The following is a 17,820-nucleotide window of genomic DNA, read 5'->3' as shown; positions in this document are numbered from 1 at the left end:
AGGTCCTAACTCCTTTTTCTTGTCACCCCACTTCCTGCACAATTTTACTAGACTGATACATTTGCAAAATTTTCATAGCCTGTGGACCAGATGTCAAGCTTAACTATGGATACATTCCAATACTTTTTAAAAGGGGATTGAGTGGGGTAAAATGTAAAGTGTTGCAAAGTGTCTTCCACTTTTTGACACCAGGATTTTGGCATACACCTTGATAAATTCTCCAGATTAGACGAGTGCCTGCTGGTAATCCAAAGACCGAGTGGTGCCATTACAATTAGGTAACGGCAATAGGAAGACAAAGGAGCCTATTTAAGAAAACAACCCGAATAAAATGTTTTTTTTTCCCTTCCTCTATAAGTAAATTCAAACTTTTTCTGCCTCTATTGGCCTTCGCTGTCCCTTTTACCTGATGTTACTAGTTACTCATTCACCACAGGGAGCCTCGCAGACAGCAGAGACTTTGGCTAGTAATAGTAATTTTGCTATCCTTGAAATTGGTTAACCTTTAATACTGCAGATAAGACAAAGTTAAAATATTACATAAGCAGACACCAGCATAAACTACACTGTGACCATTTAATGACAACTTTGTTTTCATTTGTTCTAAACAATTCATTATGTACAATATCAGTCAAAAACTTTTGGATTTAACACTTTTCATTGCTTTTTCTGGACATTTTGCACCAAAGGCAATTCTCACATTTGTGATATGTCCATAAAAAACCTGACTTATGACCTAAATATTAATACAAACCCCTTTCGCTAAATACAATGAAAGTAGAACCCTTTGTAAAACCCATTCATAGGCCTTTTAATCATCTTACGTCTGGCACCCCCTCTACTGGTGGGACACAGCACTGTCAGGGTGTTCATGTTACTGTTAGAGCAAATCCTTCCATAACCACTAATATGCAGTGGTAAAGCCGATGGTTGATGCAGTGCACTGTAGCATCTGTGGGATTCATTGTCCCCTGGGATTCCCCAAACAGGAGCACACTATTCCCTGTCTGTTGATAGCAGGATCACAGTCTCCAGCAGGGGGAGCAGTGACTCGACATAATGTACAGAACTGCCGTTGCAGAGTGACCGTGTAATATATCATTCTGTCGCCTAGTGCATGGCCGGATTTATGGACTGTGACTTCTTAAAAAGTCACAAAGCCTCTCTAGCATCTACGGCTAATGTGAAGTTGATGCACCCAAAACTGCACTGCATAGAACAACTACACTGCAACCAGATTTATAAACCAGATGATAAATCTGACAGGAAGCAGAGCTCCAAATAAGTCTAAAAACTGTTGCAAAGAGGCTACTTAGTGATAAAATCACCCCTAGTAGTCTATTAGCAATTCTGCAGAGGTGAAGGTGAAAATGTAACTCTTTTTTTTGACAGTCCAGAGTATAACCAGTGTAAAAAAATACTGCTTAATACGCACAACCACCACCCAGCAGTGATTTAAAATAAAAATTGGCAACTAAAATGTTTTCTAAAACAGATACTTCATAAGGCTACATTCACATGAACGTATGGGGGACGTATATATATGGCCGATATACACCCCCCCCCATACATCGCAATGGAGTATGTCACTCCATACCCCATAGAAAGATAGGCTATATTCACACTACCGTATCCTAACTTTAATATGGGGGGAGGCACAGGAATTTGCGATCCATTTTTTGCATGCAAATTTATTGTGAATTACATAATAAAAATTTGTAACTCCCTTAATCTGAGATTCCTATAAATTTTCATGCAGGTGTAGGACAGGTGCTCTGTTGCTTTTATACTGTGGACACAATATATACTGTGGACTGCTCTTAATAGGACTATCACCGTCATTCTGATGGAGTGTTCGCAGGCTGTAGCAGAATTCTATGCCAGGCAGGATCTGGTGTAGGATTGTGCGCTGGTGCATCTACCCGCCAGTTGTTGGAATATGGTAAATGTCCCATAAACAGTGTAAAATTTTGTTCTTGTGTTTTACGGGATGACTTTGGGATAACTTTGATTCAAATTTAGATCCTACAGCTGGAGTGTTGGTATAGGTTTTATAAAAGCTAGAAACGGGGGGAATTCCCCCAGCTCATGGTCGTGAGCCCATATTCACAAAGAGGGTCCAGGATTTAAGTAAATATTGGCTCTGCCAATTTGGACCAGAACTGAACTAGCAGAGATTTTTTTTTTTTTTCTTTTGCTATAGTCACCCCCAGTTTTCTGCTTGTCACCTACTCTCCGCCTCCACACACGCATAGTGGTATGTGGGCAGAGAAAGCCTAAAACTGACAGGAAGGGAGGGGGGGATATTCATGGACCTTTCCCGCCAGAAAAATGGGAAAGTCCCAAAAATGGTAATATCCATAAATCTCCCCCCCCCCCATGGTGTCAAATTAAAGATAAGAATGCCATCTTTCAGATCACATCAGGACTGAAGGGGTTAAACTTCTGATTAATGCAATGTACTGTACTTATTAACTGACAGCCGCCTTTAGCTTGGCTCCCTCTGCAGAAAATGTGAATAAGGCTCTATATGAACTTGTCACTAGCTGTATATGTGAAAATGTGGGTCATAAAGTAAGAGTTCATTTTATGGGGAGTTTGCCAATTAAGGCCGCTTTATAGGAATGTGGAGACTTAAAGCCATAGATGCTCCACTAGGGAATTCTGGGAAGTATGCAAATATGTTTTCCAAGGTGTTAAATGGAAAACAGTGCTAAAAGTCAGCCCCCTTAACACCAAGCATGACCTACAAGAAGCCATTTAGTTATGGTGATCTTAATGGGAAGTGGATTGCTTTTAGGCCTCTTTCACACGGCCGTTGGGGACGTATATGTGTCCACCATAGGCCAGCAATGGACGCACAGCGCTGCATGGAGTGGTATGGTGCAGCACCGTACCGTTCTGTAGCCTGGAGAAAGATAGGACATGTCCTATATCTCCCCGGAATACGGTGGCGTGTGCCATGTTTCTCTACGAAGAGGGGCACTCCTCCTCTCCCTGGTTCGGATGTGTGTCTGCCATGCTACGGTATGGCGGGCACCCAATCGTCTGAATATAGCCTTACTTGGCATTCTTTTACAATTCATTTTTTCTCCCTACAGCTAGAAATGATTGCTATGGAAAACCCGGCAGACCTAAAGAAGCAGTTGTATGTGGAGTTTGAGGGGGAGCAAGGAGTAGACGAAGGAGGCGTTTCCAAAGAGTTTTTCCAACTGGTGGTTGAGGAAATATTTAACCCTGACATAGGTGAGTAGTTGACTTGTTTTATCTAGTGCGGTTTTGTATGTTAGTGCAGTAAACCTTTTATTGCCAAGCAAATATCTTATACATCCTCACAGGTTGCAACGTCCATGGACAAGGACAAATGAGATATGTCCTGGATCCTAAGAGCCATGTCTTTGGATCCTTGGCACAATTAATATCATCTTTAATATGAATTTAAGTTTGTATTTATATATGAAAGAGGAGATTTTTGGTGCAAGGTATACAAACTTATAGCCCCCTTCCCCTAACCAAATTTGTAGCCAGCAGGCAGACTGTGCAGCTCTAACCTTCTTCAGAGGAGCTTCTCACAGCTCACTGATGAAGTAAATATTGACTTTATCTGTAGCAAAATTTTGGAAATGGATAACTTGAACTAATTTTCATGTTATTAACGCTCTCCTACCCAAAACAATCAGCACACTTGCTCTCTAATATTTATATATTGTGTTAGTTATAATGCAAAAAAACACACATCACAGAAAAGTTTTTATTTCACACCATCCCTCCATTATATACACATGTTATGTTGTTCTTGCTCATTCTTATGAACTGTGTGAAATTCTATTATTGCACTAATACAATGGTTCTCATATTACACCCATCTAAAAGTAACATTTGTTATCTCAGTAGCTTTATTTATGGATGTACAGGGGGTACGGAAAGTACTTAGACCCCTTTTTATTTTTAAAACTTTTGTTTCATTGCAGCCAATTGGTAAGATCAAAAAAATATTTATTTTTTTTGCTCATTAATGTGCACTCTGCACCCCATCTTGACAGAAATATGTCTTGCACTGAAGAGAGGCTTCCGTCCGCCGTGAATAACCGATTGATAGAGGGGTTTGTGGAACTTTCTGCCCTCTCCCTACTGCGTCTCGAGTTCAGCCACAGTGATCTTGGGATTCTACTTAACCTCTCTCACCAAGGCTATTCTCGTACAAATGATTAGTTTGGCTGTACAGTCATGGCCAAAAGTTTTGAGAATGACACAAACATTATATTTTCACATGATATGTTGCCCTCTGGTTTTTATGTGTGATTGTCAGATGTTTTTATCACATACAGAAGTACAGAAGTTCAATCATATTATGAGTAACAAAAGCTTTTATTGACAGTTACAATGAGTTAATGCAGCAAGTCAATATTTGCAGTGTTGACCCTTCTTCTTCAGGACCTCTGCAATTCCCCCTGGCAGCTCTCAATCACCTTCTGGGCTAAATCCTGACTGATAGCAGTCCATTCTTGCACAATCAATACTTGCATTTTGTCACAATTTGTAGGTTTTTGTTTGTCCACCCATCTCTTGATGATTGACCACAATTTCTCAATGGGATGCGAGGAGTTTCCAGGCCATGGACCCAAAATTTCCCTGAGCCATTTAGTTATCACCTTTGCTTTATGGCAAGGTGCTCCATCATGCTGGAAAAGGCATTGTTGATCACCAAACTGTTCTTGGACGGTTGGGAGAAGTTGCTCTTGGAGGACATTCTGGTACCATTCTTTATTCATGGATGTGTTTTTAGGCCAGACTTTGAGAGAGCCGATTCCCTTGGCTGAGAAGCAACCCAATGAATGATTGCAGGATGCTTTACAGTTGGCATGAGACAAGCCTGGTGGTATCGCTCACCTTGTCTTCTCCGAACAAGCTGTTTTCCAGATGTTCCAAACAATCGGAAAGGGGATTCATCATAGAAAATGACTTCACCCCAGTCCTCAGCAGTCCACTCCCTGTACCTTTTGCAGAAAATCAGTCTGTCCCTTATGTTTTTTTCCTGGAGAGAAGTGGCTTCTTTGTTGCCCTCCTTGTCACCAGGCCTTGCTCCAAGAGTCTCCGCCTCACAGTGCGTGCAGATGCACTCACACCTGCTTGCTGCCATTCCTGAGCAAGCTCTGTACTGCAGGTAGCCCGATCCTGAAGCTGAAACACTTTTAAGAGATGGTCCTGGGGCTTGCTGGTCCTTCTTGGGCGCCCTGGAGCCTTTTTGGCAACAATTGAACCTCTCTCCTTGACTTCCTTGATGATGTGATAGATTGTTGACTGAGGTGCAATCTTTCTAGCTGCGATACTCTTCCCTGTTGGGCCAGTTCTGTGCAGTGCAATGATGATTGCACATGTTTCTTTAGAGATAACCATGGTTAACAGAAGAGAAACAATGATGCCAAGCACCAGCCTCCTTTTAAAGTGTTCAGTGGTGTGATTCTTACTTAATCATGACAGATTGATCTCCAGCCCTGTCCTCATCAACACCCACACCTGTGTTACTGGAGCAATCACTGAAAAAATGTGAACTGCTCCTTTTAAGGCAGGCCTGCAATGAAGTTGAAATGTGTTTTTGTGGGATAAAGTTTATTTTCTAGGCAAATATTGACATCGCAATTAATTGCTGTTAAGCTTATCACTTTTTATGACATTCTGGAGTATATGCAAATTGCCATTATAAAACCTGATGCAGTAGACTTTGTAAAAATTAACATTTGTATCATTCTCAAAACTTTTGGCCATGACTGTACGGCCAGGTCAAGGAAGAGTTGTGGTCTTCCTAAACTTTTTCCATTTGACGATTATGAACCACTGTGCTTTTAGCAACCTCAAGTGCTGCAGAAGTTCTTTCATAACCTTGGCCAGATCTGTGCTTTTGCCACAATTCTGTCTCAGAACTCCTTGGGCAGTTCCTTAGACCTCTTGATTCTCATGTGCTCCGACGTGCACTGTAAGCTGTGAAGTCTTGTATAGATAGGTGTGTGCCTTTCCTAACAAAGTCCAATCGGTTTAATTTAACACTGCTTGACTCCAAAGTAGAACCATCTCAAGGAGAATCGGAAGGAAATGGACAGCATGTGAGTTAAATGAATGTCACAGCAAAGGGTCTCTACTTCTGACCATGTGATATTTCAGGTTTTTTTTATAAATTGGCAAAAATATATACATTTCAGTCAAGATTAGGTGCAGAGTGTACATAAATGAGCAAAAATAACTTTTTTTTTTTTTTGATCTTGCCAATTGACTGCCATTAACCGCTGTGCGCCTTTCAGCAAGAATTGATTTGGACACCCCACGGATTTAACATTCCCTTTGCTGCATATTTAGGGGAATATATACACATGTGTATTATGTATTAACTCCTCATACCTCACTGTGTTTAGGAAAGTAAATTTCCTTAATACAGTACTGTCTGGATTTGTACATATTTCAATGTCCATTTAGAATTTTCATGTAATATTTGCATTGTATCACTGCTGCAGATTTCCATGTAGGTGGTTGTTTGTATTAAAAAGTTATATTTCTATAACCTTTAGGCTGTGCTTTTTGAAAAAAATGTGTGTTATAAACATGAATTTAGGACCTCTACACATCCTAATGTATTAGGAGGACATTTAGGAGGTGATTTTCTGTTCTGGGAACTTTATTTTAAATCAAAGTCCATTTTTATGAAATGTTTTAAATTGCGTAATGCAACTAAATATGTCATGGCTTTTTGTTTTAGCGTTTTTCAGAGAATAAATTCTTGTTGATATTGTTTATTTTGGTATACATAAATCTGCTCACTTTGTTGTTATTTTTGAATGCCTATTTGTGCACAAACCTTTGCTTTGATGTGAGTTTTGTAAAAACTTTCATGACATTTTCAAGGGTGGTACAGGTGGACAGAAGTTAACCCCTAAGCGCACCTAGACGTTATAGTACGTCCCGGTGGCTTGATACTTAGCGCACCAGGACGCACTATAACGTCCTGCTTCTGGCACCGACTCACAAATGGAGCCGGGACCAGAAGCAGCGGCTGTCAGCTGTCAATTACAGCTGACACCGCACGCTAACACCCGCCATCGGAACCGACTCCATCGTGGGTGTTAACCCCTTACACGCCGTGGTCATGCATGTAAGGGTGTTTTCTGCTATGGATCGGATCCCCTGTGCCACTTACCGGGTGATCCGATCCTATTCTGGGCAGACCCGATGTCTGCCGAGTGCTCCGGGGCTGCCCGATGTCCGAGGCAGTCAGATCCCTTCCGGGTCTGACTGTAAACTGTCTGAGCATGCTCTACAATGAAGAAGTATTGTAGAGCAGTGTATTGAACTTGAACCAGCAATCAGAGCATCGCTGGTTCAAGTTCAACTCTGTATAAAAACACTTAATAAACAATAAAGAACATACACACAAAAAAACGCCACATATTTGGTTTTGCTGCAGCCACAACAATCTGTATAATAAAACAGAATAGTTACTGGACCTGCACGGTAAACGGCAGGAAAAAACCCAGCAAAAACGTTCCGAAAAAGGATAATTTTTAATTAATACCTTTAAAAAAATGCTCTAAAAAGGGATTTTAAAAAGTTACGCACTCTTAAATGAGACCACTGAAAAGAACAACTCTTCTCGCAAAAAATAAGCCCCAAACCAGATTTGTCAGCCGAAAAATAAAAAAGTTATGCATGTGAAAAGATGGTGATGATAAAATGAACAAAATTTTCTCCAAATTAGTTTTTATTCAGTAAAATTTAATAAAATACACAAAACCCCCACATATTTGGTATTGCTACATCCATGACAATCTGCATAATAAAACAGAATCGTTATTGGACCCGCAAAGTGAACCTCGTAGAAAACAACCTAAAAAAATGCTCTGAAAAAAAGATGATTTTTAATACCCTTTAAAAAATGCTCTAAAAAGTAATTTAAAAAAGTTACGCACTCTAAAATAAGACCACTAAAAAGAACAATCCTTCTTGCAAAAAATAAGCCCTTAAGCAAATTTGTAAGCCGAAAAATAAAAAAGTTATGCTTATGAAAATCGGTGATGCTAAAATTAAAATTTTTTCCAAATTACTTTCTATTCAGTAAAAATGGGAAAAAAATTAAAAAAAACCTATATAAATGAGGTGTTTTTGTAATCGTTGTGACCCATAGAATAAAAATAATGTACTGTATATACTCGTGTATAAGCAGAGTTTTTCAGCACAAAAAATGTGCTGAAAAACCTCACCTCGGCTTATACACGGGTCAATTAAAAAAAAAAAAAAAAATTACTCACCCTCTGGTGCTCGGATTCACCAGAGGCGACTCCCGAAGTTCAGCACATTAAATAAATAAACTTAGTTCTCACCTTTCGACGATGCTCACCCCCGATCCCTGGCGGCGGCTCTCGATCCCCGGCGGCGGCTCTCGATCCCCGGCGGCGGCTGTCTTCTTTCTTCTTTGCTGGCGGAGTCGGGTTCATGCGATCTCCCCGCCAGCGCTCGCTATGATGCCGGCAGTGTGACGTCATCAGCGGCGACACCGCCGCATCATAGTGAGCGCCGGCGGGGAGATCACATGGATGCAACTCAGCCGGCAAGAGAAGAAAGAAGACAGAAGCTGCTGCTGGGGATCGAGAGCCACCGCCGAGGACCGGGGGTGAGTATCGCCGGAAGGTGAGAAGGGGCAGGCGGGCTGTATACATGAGGGGGCAGGCGGGCTGTATACATGAGGGGGCAGGCGGGCTGTATACATGAGGGGGCAGGCGGGCTGTATACATGAGGGGGCAGGCGGGCTGTATACATGAGGGGGCAGGCGGGCTGTATACATGAGGGGGCAGGCGGGCTGTATACATGAGGGGGCAGGCGGGCTGTATACATGAGGGGGCAGGCGGGCTGTATACATGAGGGGGCAGGCGGGCTGTATACATGAGGGGGCAGGCGGGCTGTATACATGAGGGGGCAGGCGGGCTGTATACATGAGGGGGCAGGCGGGCTGTATACATGAGGGGGCAGGCGGGCTGTATACATGAGGGGGCAGGCGGGCTGTATACATGAGGGGGCAGGCGGGCTGTATACATGAGAGGGGGCAGGCGGGCTGTATACATGAGGGGGGGCAGGCGGTCTGTATACTACACCCTCGGCTTATACTCGAGTCAATAGGTTTTCCCAGTTTTTGGTGGTAAAATTAGGGGTCTCGGCTTATACTCGGGTCGGCTTATACTCGAGTATATACGGTACTATTTTTACGGTATTGTAAACCGCCAAAAAAAAAACACACAAAAAAATGTTCCTAAAAATTGATGATTTTCATTTCTTCCACCAACAAAGAGTTAGTAAAAATCTCACCAATTGGCTATAGATGCCCCAAAATTATGTACCATAAAAGTGCATCTCATGTGGCAAAAAAATAAGCCCCTATAAGTCCACAATAAAAAAACAAAAAAAATGTATAGCCTGTACAATGTGACATGGTGATTTTTCCAAAAAATTTGAAAAATGGCACCCAAATTCTGAGCCTCGTAACATTCTAGCAAAATATGTGGAATCTTAACCATTCCAACATAAATCAGACATTTAGGAAATGCAAGTTATGAATTTATTTGGGTGCTATGACTATCTGCAACTTTGAAAATAAAGAATTTTTCAAAATTTTTGCCAAATTTAGTTTTTTTCATAACTAAACACAAAATATGTCATCCAAATTTTTGAACTAATTTGAAGTGCAATGTGTCACGAGAAAACAATCTCAAAATCCCCTGGATATCTTGTAGCGTTCCAAACCTATAACCACTTATAGTGACACAGGGCAGATTAGAAAAATGGGACCGCATCCTTAAGGCTGAAGGGGTTAATCAAGGCAAATGCAATTGCCTGGTTGTCTGCTTAAAAAAAAAAAGATAATGTATACACTCGAGTATAAGCCGACCCGAGTATAAGCCGAGACCCTTAATTTTAACACAAAAAACTGGAAAAATCTATTGCCTTGAGTATAAGCCGAGAGTTGGAAATGCATTGCTCATAGCCTCCAGTATATAGCCTGCCACCCCCCTTTAGTGTATAGCCTGCAACTCCTGCCCCCAATATAATGCCTGTAGGAAAAAAACCAAACAGTTTACTCGCCTTCCGATACCCCCTTGGCAGGTCCTCTTCTGTCCAGCAAGGCTCTGGCATTGGCTACGTGTGCCTGCGCTGTCAGTCGCAGGTACCATGACGCTGACATCATGTTGTGTGCTGATGCTGGCGCACATAGTAGAATGTCAGCGAGCGGCTGACATCATAATCCATGTGAAGGACAGTGTGGGGGCACAGGGACAATGCTGGAGCATCGCTGTATCGAAGAAAACCTGCCGGGGGGAGTCTGAAGGTGAGTACACTGTTTGTTTGTTTTTTTTCTTGACTGGCTTATACTTAAAGGAAATCTACCACTTGTAGTGGCAGGTTTCTGATGGAAATACCGAGCACCAGCTCAGGGTGAGCTGGTGCCGGAGCTTATTTTAGTAAGTGTTTTAAACCGCGGTTTAAAACACTTTTTAAACTTTATAGCCGGCGCAGGCAGGTACGCGCTCGGTGCTTACCGTGCGCGCGGCTACATAGGAAGTGAATGAGAGCCGCGCGCATGGTAAGCGCCGAGCGCGTACCTGCCTGCGCCGGCTATAAAGTTTAAAAAGTGTTTTAAACCGCGATACTGCGGTTAAAGCCTTCTAAAGTTTTATAACCGGATAAAGTGACACATGCTGGTTTTGAAAAATAGGCCTTGGTCATTAGGGCGCAAATGAGCTTGGTCACTAAAGCTTGGTTAAGTTACCCGTACGCCAGCGTTGTATTGTGCCCTATACTGGAAGTGTTTCCTAGGATGAGTCTTAGCTGGTGTGTTTGTTCTTCTGCTTACTGAGTGTCTGTCTCTCTTGAATTTGCAGGCATGTTCACCTACGATGAATCCACAAGATACTTTTGGTTCAATCCATCTTCATTCGAGACTGAAGGACAGTTTACTCTCATTGGAATTGTACTGGGCCTTGCCATATACAATAATTGCATTCTAGATGTGCATTTTCCAATGGTTGTGTATAGAAAGCTGATGGGGAAGAAAGGAACGTTTCGTGATTTGACAGATTCTCACCCTGTAAGTCTTGGTATAAAATCTTTAATGTGCAGAGTGTCTTACTTCCATCTGAGATGTTTTCTTTGTTGTTAGCACATTGGGAAGACCCAAGGCTGTCATGGGGACGGATCGCCGATCCCCGATGACGTCATGGGGAGCGACGATCCTTGGCAAGATGGCAGTGCTTTTTGAAGCCGCCAGGCAGCTTTGCAGGCTGCTTTTTTTCATGCCCATGTGACTAAAGGCCTACAGACTTCTTTAAACTGCATTGAATGCTGTGGCCTTTCCTTATTTTGTGAGTGTTTGGATCCCATACACCAGGATCTACAGCTGCGTGCATCATCCACATCAGAGTCCAGAAGTTATTTCAGTTTCCGTCTTTTTTCTATTTTTTAACATGTGAATTTTGCCTCAAGGGAAGATTTTTCTGTTGAATATGACGCAGGGTTCTGGAGATATAGGCTTTTGAATTTGGCCACGGTTATGACGTTTATTAAGGTCCTTTTTGCACAGGGCATATGCAAATAGGACGTATATAGTTGTATTTCAGCCGTGAAGGGGTTAAGTATATATATTAATAAAGAAACTAAAAGTGAATGGCGCATTTCTTATATGCTATTATCAGAGGTATTCTCCAGTTTTAGTTAAGACGGAGTTTCTCTATGCAGTTTTTCCATCTTGCTTTAAGAAAAATGTGGTAATCTGCATGAGCAGAGCATATGTTTCAGCAGCTCATGACACTTTCTCAGAATATTGAAATTTTTGTGTAATAACAAGACATGTCTTGCAGGTTCTGTACCAAAGTTTAAAAGATCTGTTGGAATATGAGGGCAATGTTGAAGAAGACATGATGATGACATTTCAGATATCTCAGACTGATCTCTTTGGGAATCCTCTGATGCATGACTTAAAAGAGAATGGGGATAAAATTCCCATTACAAATGAGAACAGAAAGGTAATTTTTTTACTAACTTACCGGATAACCCATGTTTTACAGATTTACCCGTCACTCAAAGCAGTTGAATATTTTGTGCAGTCTGAAAAGGTAAAACTACTGCAAAGTGACTTCATTGCAGTGGTGTGTGGCTACTGTATCATATAAGCTACATGTAGCCGAAGGGGTGACATCTTTTGGCATGCTGCAAGCAGAAAACCGGGGCTTTTCACTCATACCCCACTTCTACTTGTGCTGCAGAAATGGGCACATAATAAGCTATGTATGCAGACTAGTCACCAAAGGAGCCTCATTTCTGAAACTTATCTAAATGATATTCTCTATTGTCGCTATTGTTATCTCATTTCATGAATGTATTTTGTTATACAGATGTAAACACCCCCTAAATAAAGAATTTCCCCTTCTCTCTCATGGAACTACTTTCCTGTGCTGTAATCATGTTCTCTGCGGTCCTGCAGGACTTGGGTGTACACTATAGAGTTTGGTTGGAACGGACTTGAAGCCAGCTTTAGATTATAGGTTACCATGATGCTTGAAGTGTTTGGTCTGGGAAATTCAGCTGCCCTACATTATTTCATCGCTGAAATATGATTGTGTGAAACCAGCTTCACATTTGCATATATGTGTTTTGTGCCTGTAAAGCCAGATCACAGTCTGACTAGAGTAGCCCCTCGGGCTTACTAGCATCATTTTAAAAGTTGATTTTATAAGGAAGGAGGCTATGGATAAAACGTATAAGAAAATTGCCAGAGGCACGCTGCCTGGATCAAGGAGTAAGTGTCCCTGGTTTATCATGCTTGATTTTGATGGTAGATTTAAGGGTTAAATGAAATACAGTAAAGGCATTTTGGAGAAATGGTTTGTGCAATATTCTGTGTAGCATTGTCTTCTATGAATATATCGATATGTTTGTGTGTTTTCCAGGAGTTTGTCAGTCTCTATACAGATTACATTTTAAATAAATCTGTAGAAAAACAGTTTAAAGCTTTCAGGAGGGGATTTCACATGGTCACCAATGAATCTCCACTCAAATATTTGTTTAGGCCGGAGGAAATTGAACTGCTCATCTGTGGAAGTAGGGTAAGGGATTTTCGGAAATGTTTTTTTTTCTCTTGGCATATTTTATTATTTATTCAAATTTATCTCATTCACTTATCTTTTTTTTTTTTTTTTTCTTCTACTCAGAACTTAGACTTCCAAGCCCTTAAGGAAACAACAGAATATGATGGAGGCTACACCAGAGATTCCCACATTATTAGGTGAGGAGATGAGGTTTTGGTGACCAATGATTATATTACTTGGATGGATACATTGATGTGACTACACTTCCTTCCTATCATTAACACTCTAGAGGAGTTGTCCACTTTCAGCAAATAATTGATATGGTTTGTGTAAGGAAAAATTATGCAAGTTTGAGGAAACTTTCTGTATCAATTCTTCATGGTTTTCTAGATCTCTGCTTGCTGTCCTGCTATAAGAGCTACTATTTTTACTTACAGTGGATAGAAATCTGTCCATATGATGTGATGGAGGTGCAGGATCCGTTGTTATCACATGAATCCTATTACACTTTGTGATAATAACTGTTCGCGCACATGCATTTCCATCACAAGACCATGAACACATTTCTATCCACTGAAAGTAAACATAGAAGCTTTCTGAAGCAGGGCAGCAAGCAGAGATCTAAGAAACTGTGAGGAATTGATACAGATATATATTGGTGAATTGGATAACTTTTCCTTACACAAACCATATCAAATAATTGCGTAAAGTGGACAACCCCTTTAACACTTGAATGTTGTGTTACACAGCAGACATGTTGCCCGCAAGTGCTATTGATGCAATCGGCACTCAACGCGCTACACACAATGGAAGCACAATGCTCTGTCATCTGCAGTGTCCCTGCATTACTGCTGTCAAGTGAATGGAATCTTCTGCTTCTAGCTGTTGAAAAGGAAAAGAAGCCACAGTGACTTTATCATTTTTTTTTTCCTTTTCAGGGAATTCTGGGATATAGTGCATTCATTCACTGATGAACAGAAAAGATTGTTCTTACAGTTTACAACTGGCACAGACAGAGCACCCGTGGGTGGACTAGGAAAACTAAAGATGATTATAGCCAAAAATGGCCCTGACACAGACCGGTAAGCCTAGAACTGTTTTAATCGCAGTCGGTTTTAATAATGTTCCAGAAGTGTTCTATAATACCATTACCAATACCATATCCTTTGCAGGCAGTAGAAGTCAGTCAGTACCGCAAGTAACAGTAACCCGGTATTGAACCGTTCTGACTTTGAAAGTATTGTTGCATTGTGCAACCCTACTATTGACACTAAAATACTGTTTAACTTGCATGCTAATTTGTGGCAGAGGCTACTGGGTTGTTCCTGGATGCTGCCACCCAGATTCCGTGCCCTCAATGCGCGTAGACTCTTCTATGCAGCGGCCTTACACTCTCCATAGATTTGAGTCTGCACACCTTCATAGCGGCACCGAGGCCGCGGAATCAGGGAGGCAGCACCCGGGGACGAGCAAGTAGACAGGGACAGCAGAGACTACTGTGGAGTAGCCTTTGTTCCTCCTCCACGGAGAGGCTACTCCATCCCCCAGTAGCCTTTGGAAGAAATTAGTATATTAGTTGAACTGTAGTTTGGTGTACATAGTATTCTAATATTAGCTAAAGTGGCAACATACCATCAGTTCTACCTTAATAGGTAGATATCTGATGGCAGGTTTCCTTTAATAGATGAGAAATCTATTATGTAGAAAATAATACACCTATATAATTAGATCAAGAATGTGCCACACTTGAGCTCTTCTATGCTCTGTTTTTTTTCTCTTTCTGTGCTCTGGTTTTTTTTCTCCTTCTGTGCTCTGGTTTTTTTTCTCCTTCTGTGCTCTGGTTTTTTTTTCTCCTTCTGTGCTCTGGTTTTTTTTTCTCCTTCTGTGCTCTGGTTTTTTTTTCTCCTTCTGTGCTCTGGTTTTTTTTTCTCCTTCTGTGCTCTGGGTTTTTTTTCTCCTTCTGTGCTCTGGTTTTTTTTTCTCCTTCTGTGCTCTGGGTTTTTTTTCTCCTTCTGTGCTCTGGTTTTTTTTTCTCCTTCTGTGCTCTGGTTTTTTTTTCTCCTTCTGTGCTCTGGGTTTTTTTTCTCCTTCTGTGCTCTGGGTTTTTTTTCTCCTTCTGTGCTCTGGGTTTTTTTTCTCCTTCTGTGCTCTGGGTTTTTTTTCTCCTTCTGTGCTCTGGGTTTTTTTTCTCCTTCTGTGCTCTGGGTTTTTTTTCTCCTTCTGTGCTCTGGGTTTTTTTTCTCCTTCTGTGCTCTGGGTTTTTTTTCTCCTTCTGTGCTCTGGGTTTTTTTTCTCCTTCTGTGCTCTGGGTTTTTTTTCTCCTTCTGTGCTCTGGGTTTTTTTTCTCCTTCTGTGCTCTGTTTTTTTTTTCTCCTTCTGTGCTCTGGTTTTTATTTCTCCTTCTGTGCTCTGGGTTTTTTTTTCTCCTTCTGTGCTCTGGGTTTTTTTTCTCCTTCTGTGCTCTGGGTTTTTTTTCTCCTTCTGTGCTCTGGGTTTTTTTTCTCCTTCTGTGCTCTGGGTTTTTTTTCTCCTTCTGTGCTCTGGGTTTTTTTTCTCCTTCTGTGCTCTGGGTTTTTTTTCTCCTTCTGTGCTCTGGGTTTTTTTTCTCCTTCTGTGCTCTGGGTTTTTTTTCTCCTTCTGTGCTCTGGGTTTTTTTTCTCCTTCTGTGCTCTGGGTTTTTTTTCTCCTTCTGTGCTCTGGGTTTTTTTTCTCCTTCTGTGCTCTGGGTTTTTTTTCTCCTTCTGTGCTCTGGGTTTTTTTTCTCCTTCTGTGCTCTGGGTTTTTTTTCTCCTTCTGTGCTTGGGTTTTTTTTCTCCTTCTGTGCTTGGGTTTTTTTTCTCCTTCTGTGCTCTGGTTTTTTTTCTCCTTCTGTGCTCCGGTTTTTCGTCTGGGTCCAGCATCAGGACTTAGAGCCCGGAGCAGGAGAGGGCCTGGGAGTCTTTGGTACATCTAACAAGAAGTTACTGCTCCTAGGACCTCTCCTGTTCTGGGCGCGACTTTGTTCTGGTTCCTGATGCACGCACATACATCCTACATCAAAGCCAAGGGTGAGTATTTATTAGATGTACTTACTGCTACCTATTGTGTATATAACCTCTTTTATGTGTATTTCCCTGCAGATTACCAACATCTCACACTTGCTTTAATGTCCTTTTACTTCCGGAGTATTCAAGCAAAGAGAAACTGAAAGAGAGATTATTAAAGGCTATCACATATGCCAAGGGATTCGGCATGCTGTAAAATGAAAAGGCAAAAGAAAACCTAAACAAAAGGGATAACAATCAGTAATACTGAAGTCCCTGTCCACAAAAGGCCATAAGATAGTCAGCTACATGTAGTCACCTGTATGTGTGCCTCCCTCCTCCACTGGGACATTGGGCTGGAACAGCAGGTTTCTGCTGCTTATATGAACAAAGTCTTTCTCCCTCCCCTAGTGTGAAAGTGTTGTACAATCTTTCACATGTATGTACAGAGAGGTTTTCCTAAATATTTATTTTAAGGGTTAAATCACTTGCTTGTGTTTAATACTGCTTGAAGTCGAGCCTACTTGAGTCTTTGACAACCGATTCTCATAAAATACGCTATCATTTCCCGGAATTTCAAGACTTTCAAGTTACTGCTTTAGTTTGTCCTGCAACTTCTTCAAATCAGGAACTCTCCTTTCATCCCTCCCCCTTTTTTTTTTTCTTTTTTTTCTTTTTTTTTTTTTTACAAATTGCTTAAAAAACTTGAATTAATGGAAACAGTGTGATGCAATTACTGCTGTTCTAGCCCCAAACAGTTTCTGTGACAAAAAAAAAAATAATGTAGTCAATAAAGATGGAAGGGAGTATTTGGAATGTTATACTACAGCCTTGCAACCCTTTACTTTAGCCACAGCACAAACAATATACAAATTAAAGATACAAAAAAAAAAGTATTTCACAATTTGTTGTCGTCTTGTAAGGTATATACTGTGTTTCATTAGCAAATCTTTTATCAGGGTCTGTGAAAAGGGGTACAATTTTAGTGCTGTTTTAATTTTCTTTTTTGACCTGTTTACTGACGAGTGCATTTTCAGCCAAATAATATATAGTTGGTGGTGGTCGCCTAAGGGAAATAAAAGAACGTTTGCACCCTCAACAAAAAAATAAGCTTGTGAAAGTGCACTTACATGAAGAATATGAAATAAACCTTTTAAATAGACAATCCAAAGTCTTCCCTGTACCTTGTCCGCATCCGATTGTTTTCTTACAGCACATGAGCAGTGCTGCTGTATCATCAGGAGGGAAAACACACAACCAGTCTAGTCTCTAGAAGCAATGTACACCAATCTATAACTAGATGTTCCTGATCTGTAATTGGTTAAGATGTAGGGAACATCAAAATTACAATGCCCAAATGTATTTGTTTCTCTATCCTGGACTTGCGTGTGTATTGTTAACTACTCATGTTGCAATATGAAATAAAGGGATTATCCATTTTTACCAACAATTTAATTGGTACATCTTAGAGTAGCTTGTTCTGGCTTTATTCAGATATGACTATAAAGTGTGTTTTTCTGTCTGATTGTGAAGGGGGGAAATATCAGTTTCAAGTACGGTTAACATAAAACGGGCTCTAAATGAATTATCGGCAAAACATTGTTAATTGGTTGTAGAGTGCCGTGTCATACTTTAAGCAGCTACCTAGCCTGCTACCTCAGAAACCCTATATAAGTTAC

The 17,820-nt window shown here is 41.0% G+C and overlaps 1 protein-coding gene across 3 annotated transcripts in view; it reads left to right on the top strand.

The window, feature by feature from the left end:
• Nucleotides 1-17,596, top strand: part of UBE3A (ubiquitin protein ligase E3A) — a 33,154-nt gene extending 15,558 nt beyond the window's left edge. For all 3 annotated transcript variants that reach the window (XM_072135715.1, XM_072135714.1, XM_072135716.1), the window contains 7 exons: nt 3,102-3,246; nt 10,917-11,122; nt 11,892-12,056; nt 12,981-13,136; nt 13,242-13,315; nt 14,057-14,200; nt 16,238-17,596. In XM_072135715.1, coding sequence (XP_071991816.1) covers nt 3,102-3,246; nt 10,917-11,122; nt 11,892-12,056; nt 12,981-13,136; nt 13,242-13,315; nt 14,057-14,200; nt 16,238-16,358 — 1,011 coding nt within the window. In that variant the 3' untranslated portion in view covers nt 16,359-17,596. The remainder of the gene's footprint in view (nt 1-3,101; nt 3,247-10,916; nt 11,123-11,891; nt 12,057-12,980; nt 13,137-13,241; nt 13,316-14,056; nt 14,201-16,237) is intronic.
• The last annotated feature ends 224 nt before the right edge of the window (nt 17,597-17,820 follow it).

This window comes from Engystomops pustulosus, chromosome 2 (assembly GCF_040894005.1).
Source record: "Engystomops pustulosus chromosome 2, aEngPut4.maternal, whole genome shotgun sequence".
Taxonomy (NCBI): domain Eukaryota; kingdom Metazoa; phylum Chordata; class Amphibia; order Anura; family Leptodactylidae; genus Engystomops; species Engystomops pustulosus.
This window is presented reverse-complemented; position numbering and strand designations above follow the sequence as displayed.